General features: G+C 45.3%; 1 protein-coding gene across 1 annotated transcript in view; it reads right to left on the bottom strand.

The window, feature by feature from the left end:
* Positions 1 to 2,712: 2,712 nt before the first annotated feature.
* MAP2K6 (mitogen-activated protein kinase kinase 6) overlaps positions 2,713 to 23,551 on the bottom strand; it is a 42,422-nt gene continuing 21,583 nt past the window's right edge. The window contains exons 2-12 of the mRNA XM_064728731.1: positions 21,919 to 21,985; positions 21,058 to 21,106; positions 16,943 to 17,056; positions 15,951 to 16,070; positions 15,076 to 15,192; positions 13,807 to 13,858; positions 12,222 to 12,349; positions 11,908 to 11,985; positions 10,240 to 10,379; positions 6,915 to 6,960; positions 2,713 to 3,276 (exon numbers count right to left, since the gene is read on the bottom strand). Of these exons, the coding sequence (XP_064584801.1) occupies positions 3,199 to 3,276; positions 6,915 to 6,960; positions 10,240 to 10,379; positions 11,908 to 11,985; positions 12,222 to 12,349; positions 13,807 to 13,858; positions 15,076 to 15,192; positions 15,951 to 16,070; positions 16,943 to 17,056; positions 21,058 to 21,106; positions 21,919 to 21,985 (989 nt within the window). The 3' untranslated portion in view covers positions 2,713 to 3,198. The remainder of the gene's footprint in view (positions 3,277 to 6,914; positions 6,961 to 10,239; positions 10,380 to 11,907; positions 11,986 to 12,221; positions 12,350 to 13,806; positions 13,859 to 15,075; positions 15,193 to 15,950; positions 16,071 to 16,942; positions 17,057 to 21,057; positions 21,107 to 21,918; positions 21,986 to 23,551) is intronic.

Raw genomic sequence — 23,551 nt, 5'->3', positions numbered from 1 at the left:
CTGTTGTAATGTCATTAAACCAAGGGATTAGAGCAGAAAGCAGAAAGCAGGGCCTGTGTGGAGGCAGGAGGAACCTTTCAGAGGGTTACAGACAACACTGCCATTAATTCTCCATTGGAAAACGCTGGTGACATTAATATCTGCTATTAATACTGAGCCCTGACAGTGTCTCATAAATTCAACCTGTCAATTGCCATGGCACTGAAATGAAGGTGCTCTGAGGTCAAGGAGATGTGGTGTCCAAATGAGACTTATATTGCAGGGGGAAAGCAGCAAAAACAATCTTGAACAAAAGCATCAGATCCATATGTAGGAAAACCAAAGGGTGGTTTTAAATGTCATGTTTTTCAAAGTGAGAATTGATGCTGGAACCAAGTCTATAAACTGGCTGGCTGGACTTTCAGCTGCAGCTGAGGACAATCAATCAAAACAGCTCTGTGACTCTGAGAAAGTGAGAGAGAGCAAAAACACACACACACACCATGGAATATGAGAGGGCAGATCACGAGCCAGGCCAGGCCTCTTAAAATTACACTGAAGTAAAACATCCTCGTGTTTCACCCGCCACAAAATGTAACCTGAAAGGTTCCCCTGGGCTCAGGGTGAGACTGGAGCTTGTCCTTCCCCGAGGGCTGGGCAGGGCTGAGCAAGGGGAACCTCCTCCTCCTCCTCCTCCTCCCCAAAGCCCCAGTGACCTGGGAATGGCACCCTGATTGCTGCCAGCCCTCTGCGAGCCCCTGCTCTGCACCAGCAGCGAGAAATCACAGAAACGATGCCCTGCCTGTTAGTGACAGTGCCAGCCCAGGCACCCAGCCTGAGGTGACAGTGACAGTGCCAGCCCAGCCTGTGGTGGCAGCGGCAGTGACAGTGGCAGCCCAGGCACTGGCAGTGTCACTGTGTGCCTCTCTGAAGGGTTGGCACGTCCCCACCCCACAGCCCTGCAGGGGAACTGAACGCTGCCCTGACAGAGGATTCCTTCCCAAAATCCACTCAGACTGTTCCAGCCTGCACCAGCAGAGAATGGAGCTGCTACCCTGGCAGAGAGGGTGAAATGACACCTGCACAGGGTCAGTGACACCTGCACAGGGTCAGTGACACCTGCACACGTTTTCAGTGACACCTGAACAGGGTCAGTGACATTCTGTACATGTTCAGTGACACCTGCACACGTTTTCAGTGACACCTGGGCAGGGTCAGTGACATTGTGAACAGGTTCAGTGACACCTGCACAGGTTCAATGACACCTGCACACATTCAGTGACATCCTGCATAGGGCCAGTGACATCCTGAACAGGTTCAGTGACACCTGCAGAGGTTCAGCACTGCAGAGCAGGGTTAAATGACACCTGCACAGGTTCAGTGACATTGTGCACAGGTTCAGTGACATTGTGCACAGGTTCAGCACTGCAGAGCAGGGTTAAATGACACCTGCACAGGCTCAGTGACATTGTGCACAGGTTCAGCACTGCAGGGCAGGGCTCCATGACACCCTGCACAGCTCCACCACTGCAGGGCAGGGTGTTTCTGCTCACACCTGGCTCCGAGGGGCTGTGCCCCAGCCAGGGTGGGGACGGAAGCGCGTGCAGGGGCTCGAGGCACTTGTGCAGCCCCCCAGATGCACAGGCAGGCCCCACTGCAGGGCTGGGGAAGGAGCCAGGGCAAAGGCAGAGGGGCTCAGGCAGCTGTGGCTCAAAGCAGCGTTAACCTGGAGCCAGCACCTCACTCCAGGCTCAGCAACACCCACAGTGCCCCCTGCTCCACATGGCGACTGACCCCAGGGCAAAGACACCTCCAGCTCCTCTCCCACCTCAGCAGCCTCCTTCTCCTGGCCCTGGCTTGCAGCAGGGACCTGGCCAGCAGCAGGGAGCTCCTGGGCAGGGTGGGCTGTGGTGTCCCTGTGTGGTTTCGCAGGCTGCAGCTCCCTTGTGCAGCCAGGGCAGTGCTGCTGTACAGCCCAGTGCTGCTGTAGAGCCCATCTGGGGCTGGACACAATCCAGGTGCCAGCAGGGGCTCCTGGCAGCGCTGGCACTCCCAGACCCCGTGGGCAAGCAGGGAGGGATTGCTGCCAAAGCAGTGCCAGGAGCCCTGGAAAGCAGCACTGAACCCCCCCATTCTTTGGGGGTGTCACACCCTGCACCCTGTGACCCTGTCCCACCCCCAGAGGACAGAGGAGCTCCCACTGAGGCCCAAAGCAGCTCATCCCCAGCCCAAGGGAGCCTCGGGCACTGCAACGCTGCTGGGCAGGCGGGCACGGCCCAGGGCAGCCTCCTCCTCCTCCTCCTCCTCCTCCTCCTCTTTGTGCAACTTCTCCGACAGCCTCCTTCCTTCCTCCCCTCCTCTTGTCCCAGACTCTGTCCCAGGCACTCCCAGAGCTCCCAGCCTGCCTCCCCAGCAGGGCAGGGCTGGGACGGGGCTGGAAGCACCAGCTGGACTCATGTGTGTGTCTGCAGGTGACACAGGGGACACCAGGAGGTGACACAGGGGACTCCAGGGCCTTCCTCCCCGGCACAGCTCGAGCAGCTGAGCTGCAGGTCTTGCTCATCAATTCCTTTTATGATGCACATTAAATATACTCCACAACAGGGACACTTCTCCTCTGCTCTCTCCTCTCCTCGGACACCTCTTCCCCAGCAAAGCCCCACAAGTGCTGCTTGCTGTGGCCTCATTTTGCATCACCATCATCATCATCATCATCATCACCACGCACTCATCCTCATATAAAACAGAAATCTATTCCATCAAGCACTTAACATAAATATTAAAATAATGGAAGGGACAAAATATAAATCTACATACAACTTCATGACTACCATAGCACCTATTACCATGACAAAGCAAATTCTGGTTCAGGGGGAAGGGAAGGGGGATGAGGAGCAAGTTAGGAAGAGGAACCTCATTAAATATGTAAATCACTCATTCAAAAAAAAATTTTTGTTGTTGTTGTTTTGTTTTGTTTTTTGTTTTAAGGTTACCAACCTCATTAAAATTCATTCCCACTAACCAGCTCGTTCTATGTCACTATGGATACCAAAGAACCCTTTCAAAAAACTCAGGCAGGGCGGGGGTTTCTCAGAATAAAACCAAACCAAAGCAAAACAAACCCACTTTCTGTTGGTGCTTCCATGACAAGTCCTGCCACGTGGCCCTCCCCTGCACCCACCAGTCCACAGAAGGGCAATTCTTCCCCAAGTCCAGTTCTCAGTCTCCCAGGATGAGCTTGACAAAAGAGGCGACGTCTGTCTCTTTGGATTCGTGCAGGGTGAAGAAAGGATGTTGCTGGGAAAGCAAAGAGAGAGAAAAAAAAAACAAAACAAAAAAAAAAGCAAAGTTTATTATTCACCACAATGAGCATAAAAGCTTTTCAGACAATCCTCTAGACAGTGAAGAAGGTTTTGTCCTTAGCAGCATAATATTGGGTTTTTACAGCAAGTCAGGGAGCACGAGGGCTGCTCCATGGAATTGTGATGCCCCCCTGGATTCCCCCCAAACCTGGCTGGCAGGGCTGAGTGGGCAGCTCTGGAAGGAAGGGGAGGCTTAGAAAACCTTCTCAATGTGCCCCAAAACATCTCCCAAACCACGGTTACCCATCCAGCTGGAGCAGCCTGGATGCTCCCCAAACCTGGGTGAGGTGGAAAAACACAACCAAATCCTCCCAGAGCAACACAACCCCTCTCCATCAGGAGCAGAAATTCAGTTTGGTTGCTTCAGACACACACCAAGCTGAGATCCCACCTGAAAACCCCCAAAATCCTGCCTGGCACCCACTGTCAGGGCAGATAATTGGATTTATTTGTATGGAGGGGGTCAGAGAGACCCAAAAGGCCCTGCAGGGCTCACAGTGATCTCTACTCTGTTCAAGGGTTTGATTTCCAACCCTCTCATTTCAAATTTTTAAAGGTAATTTGGGGTTTCCAGGGTTTTTCCAAGCTGCCCCTCAGCTCCTGAGCACTGGCTGTTTGTGGCAGTGGCCAGGTGGAGGGAGAAGAAGAAGAGCAAAGCAAAGAGAATTTTCAAGGTGGGCTCGAGTGAAAAGTCACCCAGGGAATAAGATGAGGCAGCTCAGAGTGGCTGGGAAGAGATCCAAAGACACTCCAGTAAGGAAGAGGAAGCACAATTATGTGGGAAACAGGGCTGGAATGGGCTGGGGCAAAGATCCAGGCAAAACTTAAGGTCTCCCTAGGTCAGACAGTGACAGGAATTGAAGTGTCCTGAGTAACTCTGAGGTGACCCCAATGCCTTGTTACTATCCCAGCATGACATCCCTGCTTTTACAGCCTGTAAGAGCCTGAATGAGGGATGTGGGACCCCAGGGGCTCTCCAAAATGCAATTTATTGTATATAAAATGCAGTTTATTCCATCCAAGATGTCACAGCAGTCCAGGGTGGTGGGTGACAGAGCTGTGCCTAAAGCTGCCTGGAGACCCTTTGGTTTTGGTTACAATGCATTCTACACTTTTCTTTTGGTTACAAAAGAAAAGAAGCCATGCTTCATGGCTTTGCCTGCCTAATAATTAATTAGACACATTTTGCTTCATGTTAGCCTGGTAATGCAAACCAAAAAAAAAGTCCCAAAGGTGGCAGAGTAGGTGGGAGGAAACACTGCTAGGACCAAGTATTTTTCATGTCAAAGCTCAAGGGTTACAGTGCATTGTAAACTTTTCTTTTGCTTACAATGCATTTTATACTTTTCTTTGCCGAGCATCTCAATACAGCAGAACCAATCTATACCTTAACTTTTATCTACAGCCTATCATAACTACTGTAATTGCCATATTCATGTTACTGTTCTCCAATCACTAAAAGTCAGTACATCACAGTTTAAGCTAGAAGTTGTTTTTCAGTTTTCTTGCAGTGGAAAATTCAGAGACTTTTTTTTCTACTTGCAACTTTGCTGCCTTGTTTGCCTGTGCTCTCTTTCTGCTTGGTAAAAACATCTTCTTGTTTGGGGTGGGTTTATCCTTTGCTCTAAGCCATAAAAACCCCTTCTAACTAACATAAAATACCCTTTGGATCCTTGGTTATCCAGTAAGACTGGCTCAGCAATTCTTCTATATCAAAACTTGCTTTCATTTCTATTCCTTCTTCAGATTCTACATTCAAAAATCTTTCTGCTAAGCACACAGATCTGTGAGACTTTCCTGTCAAACTTCCACCCTTCCCAACAACACCCACTGAAGTGACGCCCAAAGCACAACCACCAGAGCCTGGAAACACCCAAAATGTGCCAGGGGTGGCAGCAATGCCCCTGAGGCTGGCACAGAGCCCTGTGCCAGGCAGGGAGTGCAGACCACCACTCCTGCAGTAATTTCATGCTCCACTTCACCTGGAAAAGGGGTTTTTTAATGAAATTAAGCCCCCCCCCTATCAGCTTTCCTGATGCTCAAGATAGCACAGAGTCACATTTTCCATGAGAAACCTCAATTCCACAGGAAAGCAAAGGAGCAGCCTTGGTCTAAATGACAACTCCAATCCAGCACCACAACTTAATGCTGTAAGAGAGAGGAAAAAACCCCAACAGAACAGCAGCCCTCAACCACAGGACCTCACAACATCCATGTCAGCCATAAAATACCACAGCATTGAGGTACTCTGCAGGGGTGATCCAAGAACCTAATTCAATAGAAATGCACTCCCTTGCCAATGGGAATTAATGCTGCAGCAGACAGAGCTGCTCCACCGAACCTTTCTTGATAAAAGGCCATTTGGCAAAGTTCAGAAGTTTGCTTAAAATATACAGATGGATTTATTCAATGATATAGCCCCCAAAAAATAAAGTTTTTTTTTTAAAAAAGGCATAAATCTCAGGCTTCTCTTTGTTTGAAACCAAGCTGTGTGTCAATCACATCTATTTATAGTTTAATTGCATTACAGGCCCAGCACCAAAAGCCACGGGAATTATTCACTGCTTACAAGTCAGGGTTGTGGATTTCCAGCATGACTGGCAGGTAAAAATCACCTTAAGCCTGCCCCTTCTCCCCTCTGAGCAGGAGGTGTGAGGTGTGGGGGTCTGACCCTCTGCAGGGTGAATGTACATCCCAAAAATTGTGGGGTAGGGAATATGAGTGCCTAAAGAAACCCCTCAGCACTTTCCACCCTTAATCCAGGTGACCCTGGCACTGAGACTGGACAGGGGTGGGAATGCAGGGTCAGGATCTTCAGAAATAACAAATTCAGGCACCTTTAGAAAGCTGTGAACTGTGTGAGAGTTATAAAGGAGGAGTGAAGCACCACCTTCCTGAGCTCTCCTGCTTTTTGCCAGCTTTCAGGAGCACCAGAAAGGCAGGGGAGAAAGGGAGGCCATGAAGCTGTGGAGCCCAAGCAGAAAAATCTGTTCTGGGCAGCTGCAGCCCAGAGCAGTGCCCTGCATTTCCCCTGTCACCAGCCTTTATTGGCATTTTCCTCCTTGGTTACTCCTCAGTGATCCCTCCCAGTAAACAGTCTCTAGGCAGCAGATGAAATTCAATAACTGGAATTATTAGTCACAGACTCATCCCTGTCCCCAACATCCAGGAATTATTCTGTCCAAAAATGCTCCTCTCCAAAGCACCAGGGCAGCAAAGCCCCTCTGGCCACCGGGCTCCTGCAGCTCTTGGGGACATCTGTGGCACACTGAGGGGTTTGAGCTGATCACACAAAGGATTTGAGCCTCACTAACTGATTTTTCACAGCCTCATTCTTGTCCATGACCCGCTTTAACATGACTTCTCTCCCTTGATTTCCAAAATAGGTGGAAAAGCACCTGGCTGAGATTTCAAAGAGCATCTCTGCTTTGCAGCCACCCTCCCAGTGTCACAATTCTCCCATCTGCTATGAAAAAAGCAGCCCAAAACACCATCACTGTTGGAATCTCTGCCTTCAGCACCTCCTGTGATCCTTCCCAGCTCTGAGCACACTGCTTGGTGCGTGACACTCACCATAAGCTCTGGGTATGTTGGCCGTTCTTTGGAATTCTTCTTCAAGCTTTAATTGGGGGGAAAAAAAGAAAAAAAGAAATTAGAATTGACATTCTGTCTGCAATAAAATAACACCATGACCAAAGTAAGGTTTAAAGACTCTGCAGAGTAAGCTCAGCTACTCCTCCAAGCTGAGGAAACCGTTTAGGTGTTGAGGACAGGGACAAGAGCTCAAGGTGCACCGAGAGACCTGGAGCCACCAAAATCACCACTCAAAACACTGATTTATGCTGGCACAACTGGGAGTTTGGGTGCTCTCCACAGGCCAGCAGCTCGGGGAGGGATTCAGGCTCTGAGCTGTGCCTGGGAGCAGTGACTGAGTGGCTGCAGAGCACGTGCCCAGCTGTTCATCACTGTGCTGTTATCATCAGGGAATTCTTCCATGGGACATCCTTTTCTTCTCCTCTCCTACAACAAAGTAAGGTTTAAAGACTCTGCAGAATAAGTTCAGCTACTCCTCCAAGCTGAGGAAACAATTTAGGCCTTGAGGACAGTGACAGTGCTGGGTACAAGAGCTCAAGGTCCACCAAGAGACCTGGAGCCACCAAAACCACCACAAAAACACTGCTTCTTGCTGGCACAACTGGGAGTTTGGGTGCTCTCCACAGGCCAGTGACTCAGGGAAGGATTCAGGCTCTGAGCTGTGCCTGGGAGCAGTGACTGAGTGGCTGCAGAGCACGTGCCCAGCTGTTTGTTTATCACCGCGCCGTTATCAGCGGGGACGCTTCCATGGGACATCCTTTTCTTCTCCTCTCCTACAACAGATGGCCCTGGAGGGTTGTAGCTGGAAGTTATTTTGGTTTCCCTCCAGCAGAAAATAACTTTTTAAAAGACAGGACGTAATCTCTACTCACTTCCTGGCAGTGTATTTAGGGGAAAGAAACTTGGAGCAACTTGAAAAGATCTTCGCACACGTACGCGGCGGTGGCGGGGAAAAGGTGTCACACTGAGCAAAACAAAAGTGAGAACCTCTGCTAGGATTTGCTGGGGCCCAGAGGAAGCAGAGGACACACACTGAATAGATATTTCCTGCTTGCTGTGTGTAGAGGGCTCGTGTTTAGTGTCATGTTGTGAATGAACAGAGGAACCCGGGGCCCGTACGTGCCAATATCGCCGGCCCGAAGGTTCGGGATGTGTCACATCCTCCCAGCCAAGACAAGGTGAATTTGAAGGTTAGCTGCGTCTAGATTTGGTGCAATTCTCTTAATTTAGACCCTCCACAAAACCAATTCATGCCCAGGTTACTAATAGCAGGAAATCTGGTGATAAGTTACTGAAATCAGTGTGAATTTTCAGGAATGAAGAGTTATATTGGGATGTGATCCTGACTCAGATATCCCAGGGACCTTCCTGCAGTGCTTACAGCTGATCAGACTTCAGGCAGCAAATGGATAAACACAATCCTAAACCAGCCTTGATACAGAGTGGCTGTGACCTGGTTTGGTGTCAGAAGGAATTCCAGACTCCAATAATACAAAATTGGTGCAAAGTTCACCATTCCAAGTTCACCATTCCAAGTTCACCATTCCAAGTTCTTTGCACAAAACTGGTGCAAAGTTCACCATTCCAAGTTCACCATTCCAGTTCTTTGCACAAAACTGGTGCAAAGTTCACCATTCCAAGTTCACCATTCCAAGTTCTTTGCACAAAACTGGTGCAAAGTTCACCATTCCAAGCCCAGGCCACTCTGCTGGCAGTCAGGGATCTCCAGTGACCCTGGAGGACAGGATTTGCAGAGACAGGAATCACCAGAGTGGCTGTGGATGTAACTCCTAAAGCAGCCACAGCCTGAGCTGCAGGATTTGGAAAAGCAAATCCCCAGAGAGGAGCAGCCTGGCTGGCACAAGCAGGGAAGCAGCAGAGCCAGCAGCACTGTTGGAGGAACAGCAGCTGCTCCAAATCCTCAGCGTGGGCTTGGCAAGAACGGGGGGCACCTTGTGGGAGGGATTTTCCAAGGCAGCTCCCCCAGAGCCAGGGCACAGCGGGCATGGCAGGGATTCCCCAGCGTGGTGCCACACACATCTTTCATGGAAAACCCTTTCCTTAGGATTTTTCCTCCTGAGAAGCTGAGAGGCCTCAGGAACAAAATGTAAACAATGATTATCTGCTGCTGTGGGATGCAACAGGTGCATCTGTGATTGGTCTCATGTGGTTGTTTCTAATTAATGGCCAATCACAGTCAGCTGGCTCGGATTCTCTGTCCGAGCCACAAACCTTTGTTATCATTCTTTCCTATTCTATTCTTAGCCAGCCTTCTGATGAAATCCTTTCTTCTATTCTTTCAGTATAGTTTTAATATAATATATATCATAAAATAATAAATCAAGCCTTCTGAAACATGGAGTCAACATTCTCATCTCTTCCCTCATCCTCAGACCCCTGTGAGCACGGTCACAGCATGGGGCAGGAGCTGAGCAGGTGGACCCAGGGACATGAAAACAGGCTGGAACAGGACTCTGAGGAATCCAAACGTGGGTACTGAGAGTCCCCAGGCAGCAGCAGCTGACAGTTCCCTTCTGGGGCACAGCACAGCCCTGGTGCTGGCAGCTCAGGACAGTCTCACATTTCTGTTTGTCCATCTGCCACCCTTTGTGGCCAGCCTGGCACTGCTGGGCCTGCCTGGAACACCCAGCCCAGGGCAGGGGCTGCCTGAGCCCCCTGTGCAGGGCTGCTCCAGCGCTGTCCTGCAGCACAGCCAAATCCTGCTGCTGCTGCTGCTGCAGCTGCTGCCAGGGCTGGGGAAAGCACAGCAGCAGCCCCAGGGCCCCAGGAGAGGGACAGAGACCGGGCAGAGGGGCCAGCATGGGGCAAAACCTGCCCTCAGAGCTGTGTCCCCCTGCAGGCACACAGTCTGGGGACATTGGGATGGGGCTGTGCTCAGTTTGGGGGGATTGGGATGGGGCTGTGTGTGGCACACTGTGTTAACTGGGGTTGGGGCTGTGTGTGGCACAGTTTGTGGGAATTGGGATGGGGCTGTGTGTGGCAGTTTGGGGTCATTGGGCTGTGTGTGTCACAGTTTGGGGTCACTGGGGCTGTGTGTGGCACCCTGTGCTGCTGGCATGGGGGCAATCAGAGCCAGGAGACTCCTAAACCCTGTGTCCCCTCCCAAACCCCCCATTGCCCCTCCCAAACCCCCTGTGTCCCCTCCTGCCCCTCAGACAGACCCCCCAGCCCTGCTGTGTGCCAGGCACGAGGGCGCAGGGAATGTCCTGCCCAGAACAGCTCAGAGCTGCCTGTGAGGGTGAGCAGGGCCAGGGAAAGAGAGGGAGAAGAGGGGAACTTTTACCATTGCGAGGTAAAATCGACGAACTCTGCTGAGAACCTCTCTGCTGGGAGCTGTGGGGAGGGCTCCTCCACCACCTGCTTCAGCTGCTGGAACGGGGTGCCCCAGGAGTCGTAGGGGAAGCGCAGGATGGCCAGCTCGATCTGCAATACACAGGGCACTCAGGAGGGGACAAACCCCACAGCCACCCACCCATGGGTCTGGGATGGCCCCATCAGGAGGGGACAAACCCCACAGCCACCCACCCATGGGTCTGGGATGGCCCCATCAGGAGGGGACACCTCACAGCCACCAACCCCACAGGTTTGGGACGGCCCCATCAGGAGGGGACAAACCCCACAGCCATCCAGCCCATGGGTTTGGGATGGCCCCATCAGGAGGGGACAAACCCCACAGCCACCCACCCATGGGTTTGGGATGGCCCCATCAGGAGGGGACAAACCCCACAGCCACCCACCCATGGGGTTTGGGATGACCCTGATAGGAAGGGGGACACCCCACAGCCACCCACCCACCCCATGGGTTTGGGATGGCCCCATGTCCACCCAGAGGGTGGTTTTGTGGCTCCACACAATTGGGGTTGTTCAGCCTGGAGATTTAGGCAGTGCCTAAAGGGGGATTCCAGAACGGAGGGAGAGGGATTTTTTACATGGGCAGACAGTGATGGAGCAAGGGGGATTGGTTTGGAAGTAAAAGAGAGATATAGATCAGAAGGGGATCAGAAGATATTAGGAGGGAATTGTTCCCTGTGAGGGTGGTGAGGCACAGGGTGCCCAGAGCAGCTGTGGCTGCCCCTGGATCTCTGGAAGTGCCCAAGGTGAGGTTGGACAGGGTTGGAGCAGCCTGGGGCAGTAGAAAGTGTTGCTGCCCATGGCAGGAGGTGGAATGGGATGATCTTTAAGGCCCCTTCCAACCCAAAACATTCTGGGATTCCATGACTTCCTCACCACAGCACATTGCTATCCTCCTCCAGCAAACAGGAGAGGCAGGAGGAGCCCAGGCAGCTCCACAGGCCACCCTGTCACCCCTGCCACAATCCCTGGGAAAAACCTGCACAGGGGTAAATCTGGGAGCAGACGGATTCCCCAAACACTGCCTGGGTTTCCCCCTGTCCCTGCTGTCCCGAGGGTGGGTGGCTGAGCGCAGGGAGGGCTCTCTGTGCAGGCAGCGCAGGCTGTGCACTCCATCATCCTGCCTTAGCCCATGCTGCCATCTCCCGGCAGCTGCAGCTCCACAGCAGCCCCAGCTGACACAGCAGCTCCTCCTCCCTCCCTTCCACCCTGGGGCACCGGCCTGAGCTCCTCCCCTGCCCACCCTGTGCCAGCAGTACTGCTGTGGGGAGGAGAATGAACCCATGAGCCACAATGAGCCCTCCTGGTGGCCCTGGCAGCTACAGGTGACCCAACCAGGGTGATCCCCTGGTGACAGCCCTTGCAGCCCCAGGTGACCCCGAGGTGACCCTGCCATGGTGATCCCCAGGTGACACCACCATGGTCATGCCCAGGTGACAGCTCTGGTGATGCCCCCAGGTGACCCTGGTGATGCCCAGGTGACTCCACCATGATGATCCTCAGGTGAGAGCCCTGGCAGCCCCAGGTGAACCTGCCATGGTGATCCCCAGGTAACCCTGGCAACCCCCAAGTGACCCTGGTGACCCCCAGGTGGCCGTACCATGGTGATGCCCAGGCTCCAGATGTCAGATTTGACGCTGTATCCCTTCTGGTTCAGCTCTGGGTTGATTCTCTCCGGCTGCCAACAGACACAAAGGAGGGTGAGGAGCAGCAGGGGTGCCCCCAGTGCCCTGCCCATGCCCAGGAAGGGTCTCTCAGGGTGCCAGCCCAGCCCACACAGCCCATGAGCTGGGCACATGGAGTCAGATCCATCACTCCTCCCTGAAAACACAACAGGCTCCCCAAAGGAATCCCCAGGGCAGGAGCTGCTGCTCCTTCCCCCCAGGCTCCTGCTGCCCTGCCTGCTGCACTTACAGCCATGTAGGGTTTGCATCCTGCATCCATGGTTTTAGCCACAGAGTCAACCAGGTACCCGCTGATGCCAAAGTCGCACATTTTCACCTGCCCCTGCGTATTGATCAACACGTTAGAGGGCTTTACATCTGCAAGAAGGAACACAGAGCACAGTCACTGTCACCTGGGCGTGCTGGGCCAAGGCACAAGGAACACAGAGCAGCCAAGAGGCACAAGGCAGAAACTCTGCCCCAGGCACAGCAAGAGCAGAGCCAGTGCCACTGCCAGCTCCAGCTGAACCCTGCTGCTTCCCAGGCACTCACACACTCCTTCCTCCTCAGGACAAACTGAAAATTACTCCTAAAAATAAAGGTGTCAAACAGCAACTGCAGGTTTGTTTCTGAGTGTGTTCAAGGCAGCTTTGAAACCCTCTAGAAGAGTTTAAGGAGGGGATTTATGATTTGGTTTGAGGCTGGTTTAGGTGTCAGACTGTTCTGCTGCACTCAGGGAAGCTCAGGGAAGGAGGATGGGAGGATGAGGCTGGAAGGGAGATCCCTTGTGGAATTTTAGATGTAAAATTTATACATTTTATATGTACAAAACTTTATATATATTACTATAGTCTAAAAGCTTAAACTCTAATATTCCATTGCAGATTCTTTGCTTCTTTTAATCCCAAGGTTGGGATTAAATGTGCTGGAGGGTATTTCTTGTTTATCAGATGTTTATCAGTTCTTATCTATGTCACAGTCTCACAAACCCTGAGTTCTGCAGCACTTCACTCCAACAAACTAAAACTGGAGCCCCATCTCTCTCTCTACAAGGCTTTTTAAGGCTAAACTGTCCAATTAAGAAATGACACCTCAATTATTTTTACTTTTAACCCAATAACCAACCACCCATGGCCTGCAATGGGGACTTTTTTATCCAATTACACAAAACCACCCAAACTCATGGAGAAAGAAGAAGGTGAAGAAGAAGAAAGAAGAAATTGAAGATGAATGAAGAAGAAGGTGAAGAAGGAGCAGCCTCCACCCTAAAACCTCCATCTTGCTTTATATATATTACTATATTCTAAAAGCTTGAACTCTAATTTTCCACCCTGTGATGGAAATTCTATTCAAACTCCACCCCCACAATCCCAGTGCTATAATTTAATTTTGAAGCTTCTCCATGGCCTCAGGTCAATGCAGTTTTCTCTTGGGGGTCAGAGCCTGGCAGCACAGAAAATCTCAAATTCTCAGCAGCCACCAGGGGTCCAACATCCCCTCCCACTGCACATCAGCACAGAGCCATGGAGCTGGGGGACAAACCTGGGCACAGCCTGCCCCAAAGTCAGGGAAAAAGGCTGAATTTCACCCAGGTGATGAAGCACACCATGGGTTTAGGGTTTAGATTATGGGTTTAGGGAAACAGCTCTTCCTCCTCCTCCTCCTCTTCAGGAGCAGCAGGCAGATTTTAAGGAGCAAAGAGCAGCCATTCCTCTGCCTGGGTTTTGCTGAAGTCATGAGATGCTGGGGATCATTCCTGCTGTCAAAGGCTGACTTTATCTGGGGAGTTTTGGGAGCCCCGGCTGGGAGCAGGGCAGGGGGCGCCTGGCACTCACCTCGGTGGATCACAGAGAGCTTGCTGTGGAGATGTTCTAGTGCTTTTACAATCTGAAACAACAAACCCAGAGTCAGTCACAGCTGGCAGCACCACGAGGAGGAGAAAATGACACCTGGATTCACCCCCAGACCCACCAGGAGGGCAGGAAAACCAAATTCCCCATGAGTCCTGCACCCTGCCAGCAGCCTGAGGGTTGGGGGGTACCCAGAGACCTTCCTGGGGGCTCCAGGACCCTGATGAGAAGGGAAAGGAGCTGAGGAGCCTCCCCACACCTGACAGTAGACCAGCTCTCCATCATGTGTGTGGATGGGCACATTGATGGATTATAAACCATAAAGGAGCTGCAGGAGCCTCCCCACACCTCACACTAGGCCAGCTCTCTATCATGTGTGTGGATGAGTACGTTTATGGCTTATAAACCTCCATCATGTGTGTGGATGGGCACATTTATGGATTAGAAGCCATGAAGGAGCTGCAGGAGCTTCCCCACACCTCATATTGAGCACATTTATGGCTTATAAACCATAAAGGAGCTGCAGGAGCCTCCCCACACCTCATATTGAGCACATTTATGGCTTATAAACCATAAAGGAGCTTCAGGAGCCTCCCCACACGTCAGACTAGGCCCGCTCTCCAGCATGTGTGTGGATGAGCTCATTTATGGATTATAAACCTCCACCATGTGTGTGGATGGGCACATTCATGGATTATAAACCATAAAGGAGCTGCAGGAGCCTCCCCACACCTCACACTGGTCCAGCTCTCCATGATGTGTGTGGATGGGCACATCTATGGCTTACAATCCATAAAGGAGCTGCAGGAGCCTCCCCACACCTCACACTGGGCACATTTATGGCTTATAAACCATACAGGAGCTTCAGGAGCCTCCCCAAACCTCACACTGGTCCAGCTCTCCATTATTTGTGTGGATGGGCACATTCATGGATTATAATCCATAAAGGAGCTGCAGGAACTTCCCAAACCTCACACTGGCACAGTTCTCCATCATGTGCATGGATGGGCACATTCATGGATTATAAACCATAAAGGAGCTGCAGGAGCTTCCCCAAACCTCCCACTGGTCCAGCTCTCCATGATGTGCATGGATGGGCACATTCATGGCTTATAAACAACATCAGATCAGGCATGGGAATGGCCACATGGGCTGGCACATGGACCAGCCTCCTCCTGGTGCCCACAGAGCAGGCAGGGCCTGGCTGAGAGGAAAAACCCCTTTCCCTGCCCTCCTCCCCCTGCTGCCACTCACAGAGACGGCGATTTTCCCCAGGATGTCCTCGGGGATCGTCAGGCCTTTGTCAATGACGTGTTTGTAGAATTTGTCCAGTGAGGTATCCATCAGCTCCATGCAAATCCACACATCTCCCTGGAGAGCAAAGCAAGCAGACACCCAGAGATTTCAACAAAACATCTTTCCTTTCCCTTTCCTTTCCCTTTCCTCGAAATTTCCTTTCCTTTCCTTGACATTTCCTGTCCTTGAAATTTCCTTTCATTTCCTTGAAATTTCCTATCCTTGAAATTCCCTTGAAATTTCCTTTCCTTTCCTTGAAATTTCATTTCCTTGAAATGTCCTTGAAATTTCCTTTCCTTTCCTTGAAATTCCCTTGAAATTTCCTTTCCTTTCCTTGAAATTTCATTTCCTTGAAATGTCCTTGAAATTTCCTTTCCTTTCCTTGAAATTTCCTTGAAATTTCCTTTCCTTGAAATTCCCTTCCCCTTTCCCCTTCCCTTGTTTTTGTTTTTCTAAACCCATTCAAAGCTGTCCTGGGCTCTCTTTTCCCCTGCTCTGGAATTCAGTGCTGTGCACATTCCCTACCATTTAGGGCATCCCCTTCCCAAAGCAGAACCACGGTGATTTAGGAGCCCAGAAAATTATCAGGAACTGAGGCTCCCAATGCCCAGCCAGGAAAAGTTCAGCTCTGCAGAGCTGTGCTTCAAGCTCTTCAATAAATTCTCCTTTCCACGTGGATGAAACCAAGGCAGGGCAATTTTAACACGATGGCACCAGGCTGTCGCACAGGCACAGTGAGTGACAGGACTAAAACCTCCATGTCCAGGTGCAGATTGAACCCCTGGCACCTGCAGAAGGTACAGGAATGGGAATTGAGCCCCAGGAAGCCTCACCTCTCTGAAGAGTGCCCCGTAGAAGGTGACAGTGAAGGGACAATCCACTGTCCTCATGGAGATGTCCAGGTCCATCAGCAGCCTCTTCTGCTCCTGGCTGTTCACCGTGGCTCGGATCCTCTGCAGGACACAGCAGGTCAGGGGGCTGCCCCAGGGCACACCTGGAGCCCCCCAGCACCCCCTGTGCCACCCCTCTGTCACCACCTTTGTCACAGGCATGTCCCCAGCCCAGCACCCACGGGGTGTTCACAAGGATGTTTATGGGTTTGATCTGTCAAATTCGTACTTTCTGAAAAATCCCTTCTTCCAGGATTCTTCTCCTGGGAAGCTGAGAAGCATCAGAGAAAAAGGAAAACAATTCTTTTCAATCTCATTTGCTTCTCCTGTGTTTTGCTCCTTTGGAATGTGTTTGGAGATTGTTTACCCACACGTGATTGTTTCATTGGATTCTGGTGTGAATTATTTTGACTCAATGGCCAATCAGGGCCAAGCTGCGTCAGGACTCTGGAAAGAGTCACAAGTTTTCATTATCATCTTTTTAGCCTTCTGTAAGTATCCTTATAATACAATAAATCTTCTTCTATGCTGAATATTTTAATTCTCACTAACCAATCTAGTACAAGATACAAATCCTATAGCATCTCCATACAGCCTATAAGAATCATTACATTACCATATTGTGTTACATTTTAAACCCTAAAATCTCCTCTTTGGGCCCCTCCTGCCAAGCTGTAGGGTCTGCTCTGACCCTTGGGCCTGTCTGCAAGCAGAGGGTGTTGTTCCATCAAAAGGGGATCACCTTCAGCAGCCACACCATTGTTTTCCAGTTGTTCAGAAACTGAGGGATCTCAAAGCTTGCTTTCATTTCAATCTCACTTATAGTTTCCGTATTCTCCAAATCTTTTGCCAGGCAATCACATTGATAAGGCTTTCCTGTTTCACCTCTCCCATCACCCCAGCCCCCAGGAGGGCAGATCCCCCAGCCCTGGTACCTTCACTGCCATGATCTGCCCGCTGGGCATGTGCCGCATCTTCTCCACCACGCCGTACGCGCCCCGGCCCAGCTCCGAGATGGGCTCCAGGTCATCGGCCTTCACCTCGAAGTTCTGGGGGACAGAAGGCGGCAGAGCCCTGAGGGTTTGTGCTGTGCTCTGAGCCCCCAGTGCAGCCCTGCAGCCCCCAGTGCAGCCCTGCAGCCTCCAATACAGCCCTGCAGCCCCCAGTGCAACCCTGCAGCCTCCAATGCAGCTCTGCAGCCTCCAATGCAGCCCTGCAGCCCCCAGTGCAGCCCTGCAGCCTCCAATGCAGCCCTGCAGCCCCCAGTGCAGCCCTGCAGCCCCCCAGTGCAGCCCTGCAGCCCCCAGTGCAGCCCTGCAGCCCCCCCAGTGCAGCCCTGCAGCCCCCAGTGCAGCCCTGCAGCCTCCAATGCAGCCCTGCAGCCCCCCCAATGCAGCCCTGCAGCCCCCCCAGTGCAGCCCTGCAGCCCCCAGTACAGCCCTGCAGCCTCCAGTGCAGCCCTGCAGCACCCCCAACGCAGCCCTGCAGCCCCCAATGCAGCCCTGCAGCCCTCCCAGTGCAGTCCTGCAGCCCCCAATGCAGCCCTACAGCCCCCCAATGCAGCCCTACAGCCCCCCAATGCAGCCCTGCAGCCCCCAGTGCAGCCCTGCAGCCTCCAATGCAGCTCTGCAGCCTCCAATACAGCCCTGCAGCCCCCAGTGCAACCCTGCAGCCTCCAATGCAGCCCTGCAGCCCCCAATGCAGCCCTGCAGCCCCAGTGCAGCCCTGCAGCCCCCAATGCAGCCCTGCCTGGCACATCCTCCCCCTGTTGTGCATCCCCTCCCCAGCTGGGATAAACTCCCAGCCTTAGGAGTTTCTATAGATATAAATTATATATATTATATAGAAATAAAAAATATAAGTTATATATAAATAAAAATATATATTATGAATATATAAATAAAAATAAATAATAAAATAGTAAATAACATTCAATGTAGTTATATAATTGATATATTTTATGTATAATTTAATATTTATATTTATTAATTTTATACTTATATAGTTTAAATAATATAAAATTTAATATATAAATTATATATATTAAATATATATTATAAATAATATATATATGTATATATTATTTATGTATATATATATTATTTATGTATTTATATATATATGCATATATATATGTAATATATATAAATTATATATATATTACATATATATTATAAATAATAAAGTAATTAATAATATTCATTATGATTACATAAATAATATATTTATATAAATAAAATTTATATTTATTATCTTGTATTTATTTATTTTAGATAATATAGTGCTTAATAGATTAATTATATATTACATCTATAATAGAAATTATAAAATAATAAATAATGGATAATATTGAATATAGTTGTATAATTTATATAATATATTCATATATAACTTTATATTTTATATTTATATTTTTTAAATAATATTCAATAGATAAAATTATAGTATATAGATTACATAGATATTACACAAATAATAAATTACTCAATTATATTTATATTATATTTATATATCTTAAATAATATAATATTTAATAGATAAATTGTAAATCACATATAAAGATATTTTTAAAAATATAAATAAATGTATGTATGTATATATATATATATATATATATATATATATATAATATATATAAAATATATATATAATGCAGGGGAATCAGGCAGCACCATGGTGAGCACAGAGCTCTGAGGGTGCATTACCTCACTGACACCAAGGTCTATCTTTTCAGTCATACATTTATTGTCCAGCTTTAAGCTGCTTTTTTGAATTCTGCTCTGCCTTTTCCTCCTATCAAAATAACTGGCCTGGGGTTTGGTTTTTTCCCTTATATATATATATTTTTTTTTAATCCAGGTGGATTGGTTTCAATATATATTCATATATTTTAAATATATACTTATAAATAATATATTTATAAAAATTATATATAGATATAAATATTCTATTTTTTTGTATATATAAATTATCTGTTAAAACATATAAATTATAATGTTGATTATATATAAATAATATATATTTTATAAAATACATTTAAATATATATTCATATATTTTAAATATATACTTATAAATAATATATTTATAAAAATTATATATAGATATAAATATTTTATATTTCTGTATATATAAATTAAATATATGTTAAAACATATAAATTATAATGGTAATTATATATAAATAATACATATTTTTATAAAATACATTTTAAAATATTTTCATATATTTTAAATATATCTATTTATAAATAATATATTTATGTAAAATCATATCTAGATGTAAATATTTTATATTTTTGTATATATAAATTAAATATATGTTAAAACATATAAATTATAATGTTAATTATATATAAATAATATATGTTTATATAATATATTTAAATATATATTCATATATCTTAAATATATTTATTTATAGATAATTTATTTATATAAAATTATATATAAATATAAATATTCTATATTTTTGTATATATAAATTATCTGTTGAAACATATAAATTATAATGTTAATTATATACAAATAATATATATTTTATATAATATATTTAAAAATATATATTCATATATTTTAAATATATACTTATAAATAATATATTTATAAAAATTATATATAGATATAAATATTTTATATTTCTGTATATATAAATTAAATATATGTTAAAACATATAAATTATAATGGTAATTATATATAAATAATATATATTTTTATAAAATACATTTAAATATATATTCATATATTTTAAATATATACTTATAAAAATATATTTATGTAAAATCATATCTAGATATAAATATTTTATATTTTTGTATATATAAATTAAATATATGTTAAAACATATAAATTATAATGGTAATTATTTATAAATAATATATATTTTATAAAATACATTTAAATATATATTCATATATTTTAAATATATACTTATAAATAGCGTATTTATAAAAATTATGTATAGATATAAATATTTTATATTTTTGTATATATAAATTATCTGTTAAAACATATAAATTATAATGTTAATTATATATAAATAATATAGGTTTTATATAATATATTTAAATATCTATTAATATATTTTAAATATATCTATTTATAAATAATATATTTATATAAAATTATATATAAATATAAATATTCTATATTTTTGTATATATAAATTATCTGTTGAAACATATAAATTATAATGTTAATTATATACAAGTAATATATATTTTATATAATATATTTAAATATATATTCATATATTTTAAATATATATTTATAAATAATATATTTATATATAGATTATAGATAAATATAAATATTTTATAATTATATAAATAATTATAATGTTGATTATATATAAATAATATATATTTTATAAAATACATTTAAATATATATTCATATATTTTAAATATATTTATTTATAGATAATTTATTTATATAAAATTATATATAAATATAAATATTCTATATTTTTGTATATATAAATTATCTGTTAAAACATATAAATTATAATGTTAATAATATAAATATATATATTATAAATAATACTATATGAATATTAATATAATATATAAATATATATAATATAATATATAAATATTTTATATTTATATATAAATATATATGTTAAAATAAATAAATTAAAATGTTGATGTATATAAATAATATATATTTCTATTTAATATGTTTAAATATCTATTTATAAATCTATATTTGTAAATTATACATTTATATATAAATAAAAATATTTTATATTTTATATATATATAAATTATATGTTAAAATACATAAATTATAATGTTAATGGTATATAAATAATATGTATTTCTATATAATATATTTAAATACATATATATGTTTATAAATATATATTTATAAATTATATATTTATATATAAATAAAAATATTTAATATTTTATATATATAAAAATTATATGTTAAAATATATAAATTATAATGTTCATTATAATTTTCTGTCCTTTCTAGGAGGTTGAAGGAATCCCACAGGCAGCCAGCCCAGGATGCTCTCTGGTGCCAGAGGTTTCTCTCTCTTACCTCCTCCCCAATAGAGATGCAGGCTTTGGAGTCCAGATCTCTGGGTGGCCTGCACAAAAAGAAAATGCAAAATATTTGAAATATTCCCTACAAAAATCAATTTTTCCCTCAGTGACTAAATCCAGCCCCCAAACCATCCCCTCACACCTTCCCTGGCTCTGCAGGATCAACAGATCCACAAAGTCACCCCAAAAAGAGGAAAAAAAGCAACTGGAGCTGGCATTTGTCACCCCCAGCCTGGCCTTGCAGGATCCCACAGGGATTCACTGGGAAATCAAGGCAAGCACCAAATCCCTGCCAGCTTTAGGGAAAGTGCATTAAATGGGCAGGAGCATCTAAAGCTGCTGTAAACCCTCACCTCAGCCCCACAGCACAGGCTGACAGGCTGAAACACTCAAACCACAGAAGAAAGAAAGCCCAGCAAGCTGGGGATGCACAAAGGGCCCTAAAACCAGAGGGATTCCCTCTGCAAGGGTTTATGAGTTTCATGCCTTGAGGAAATGCCTGCTGCTCAAACTGCTGCCAAAGTGCCACACCAGTAAAAACTGGGGGTCCATTCTGGTTTTTGACTTTTTCTTTTTTTATCTTTTTCTTCTGCTCTTTATCTTTTTATCTTTTACTGCCTCATCCAGCAGCACATGAGACTGATGGGGCTGAGACTCCCTGGGAAATGAGAAATTATCACAGAACCCCAGAATGGTTTGGGTTGTAAGGGACCTTAAATATCAATTTAATTCCACTCCCTGCCATGGGTAGGGACAGCTTCCACTGTCCCAGGGTGCTCCAAGCTCCATCCAAGGCTGGAGGGCAGCTGGGCTTTGTGGTTTGCTCTTCATTCTGCCCCAGTGCTTGCAGACTTACGTGGAGCTCGTCTGTGGTTGCTCAAACGCTTCTTTAGGAATTTTCAGCCCAGGGTTTCTCTTCTTGCCTGCAAAACAAGAAAGAGGCAGAGCTAAAGAAAGGCGCTTTCTGGTGGTTGTTGTTGTTTGGTGTGATTTGTTTGGGGTTAATTTGCAAAACACAGCTTGTCTATATTTGCTGAGCTCATTTAAGAGAAATGCCCGGCCAGGCTGGTGGGGCAGACGCAGGGCACAGAGTTCAAACATAAAGTGCTTTTGTTCAGCAGGGTTTCATTAAAACCCGTGAGCTCTGCCTGCCAACGTGCTCCAGAAACCAGGCAAGAGCTCTGGCAAAGGCAGGCCAGGAGAACATGCAAAGGGAAAGGTATTTCTGCTCCTGCCCACATAGGAACCCTTCAAACACTTCTCAGCTTTAAAAACCATTCCAGATCCAGAACTTCAAACCCTGGCAGGATGGAACATCTCCTGAAAATTGCACCTGAAAGTGCAGATTGTGATTCTGTTTAACTGCACCTTTCATCTCCTAGTCACTACAGTTATGCAAACCCATCAAAAATAAAGCAGAATTCGAGTTTGGAGGCTTCAAAGCCATTTGTTTCTATTCACACTGACCAGCCAAGCTTTGCTGAGCTGAGAAACACAAGAAGCTTTTCATGACTGCACAGATCCAGCCCCTGGGAGAAAACAACCTGGAAACATCACCCATGGCACCAAACCCCAATGGAAACATCTGCCCGCTTGCCTGGGTAATAAAATCCCCCAAAAAGGCACAAGCATCTAATTGAGGCATTCTGCATTTTTAATCTAACAATTTCTATTATTTTTTTTGTTAAGCTGGAGACTTTTACTCTCTGTTCCCAACCTTTCCTCTCAAAGTACACCTATACTTTGTCCATCCATATTCTTCACCTATAATTTGGTCCATCTCCCCCAAAAAAAGGCACAAGCATCTAATTGAGGTATTCAGCATTTTCTATTAATTACTCTATTTTTTTAATACAGGAGTTTTACTCTCTGTTCCCAACTCTCTCACACTTCACCTATAATTTGGTCCATCCCCTCCCCAAAAAAGGCACAATTGAATTGAGGCATTCAGCATTTTTCATCTAAAAATTTCTATTAATTACTATTTTTTTTCAAGCAGGAGGTTTACTCTCTGTTCAAAACCCTCTCTCTCAAACTTCACCAATTATTTGGTCCATCCCCCCCAAAAACAAGACATAAGCATCTAATTGAGGCATTCAGCATTTTTAATCTAACAAGTTCTATGAATTACTCTTTTTTTTCAAGCAGGATTTTCACTCTCTGTTCCCAACCCTCTCTCTCAAACCTCACCTATACATGTCTGAATTTGTTTTTCCTTTTGACACATCAATAGATGCCCGTGCATCCCAGTGCCAGAGGGGATCAAAGGGCAGCACCCAGGATGGAAAATGACCTGTAGGAATCAATTAATCAATTCAGATTAGCATTTTTTAAGGCTTTTTGTTTTGGGTTGTTTTGTTGCTGTTGTTGTTGTTGGGGATTTTTTTTGTTTTGTTTTTGTTTGGGTTTTTTTTAAAGATTTTTTTTGTTTGTTTGTTTGGGTTTGGGGTTTTGGTGGAGGCTTTTTTTCCAATTTTAGTGGGTTTTTG

This window comes from Zonotrichia leucophrys, chromosome 18 (assembly GCF_028769735.1).
Source record: "Zonotrichia leucophrys gambelii isolate GWCS_2022_RI chromosome 18, RI_Zleu_2.0, whole genome shotgun sequence".
NCBI classification, from domain to species: Eukaryota; Metazoa; Chordata; class Aves; order Passeriformes; family Passerellidae; genus Zonotrichia; species Zonotrichia leucophrys.
The sequence above is the reverse complement of the archived record's forward strand: the minus strand, read 5'-3'. Positions and strand labels throughout refer to the sequence as shown.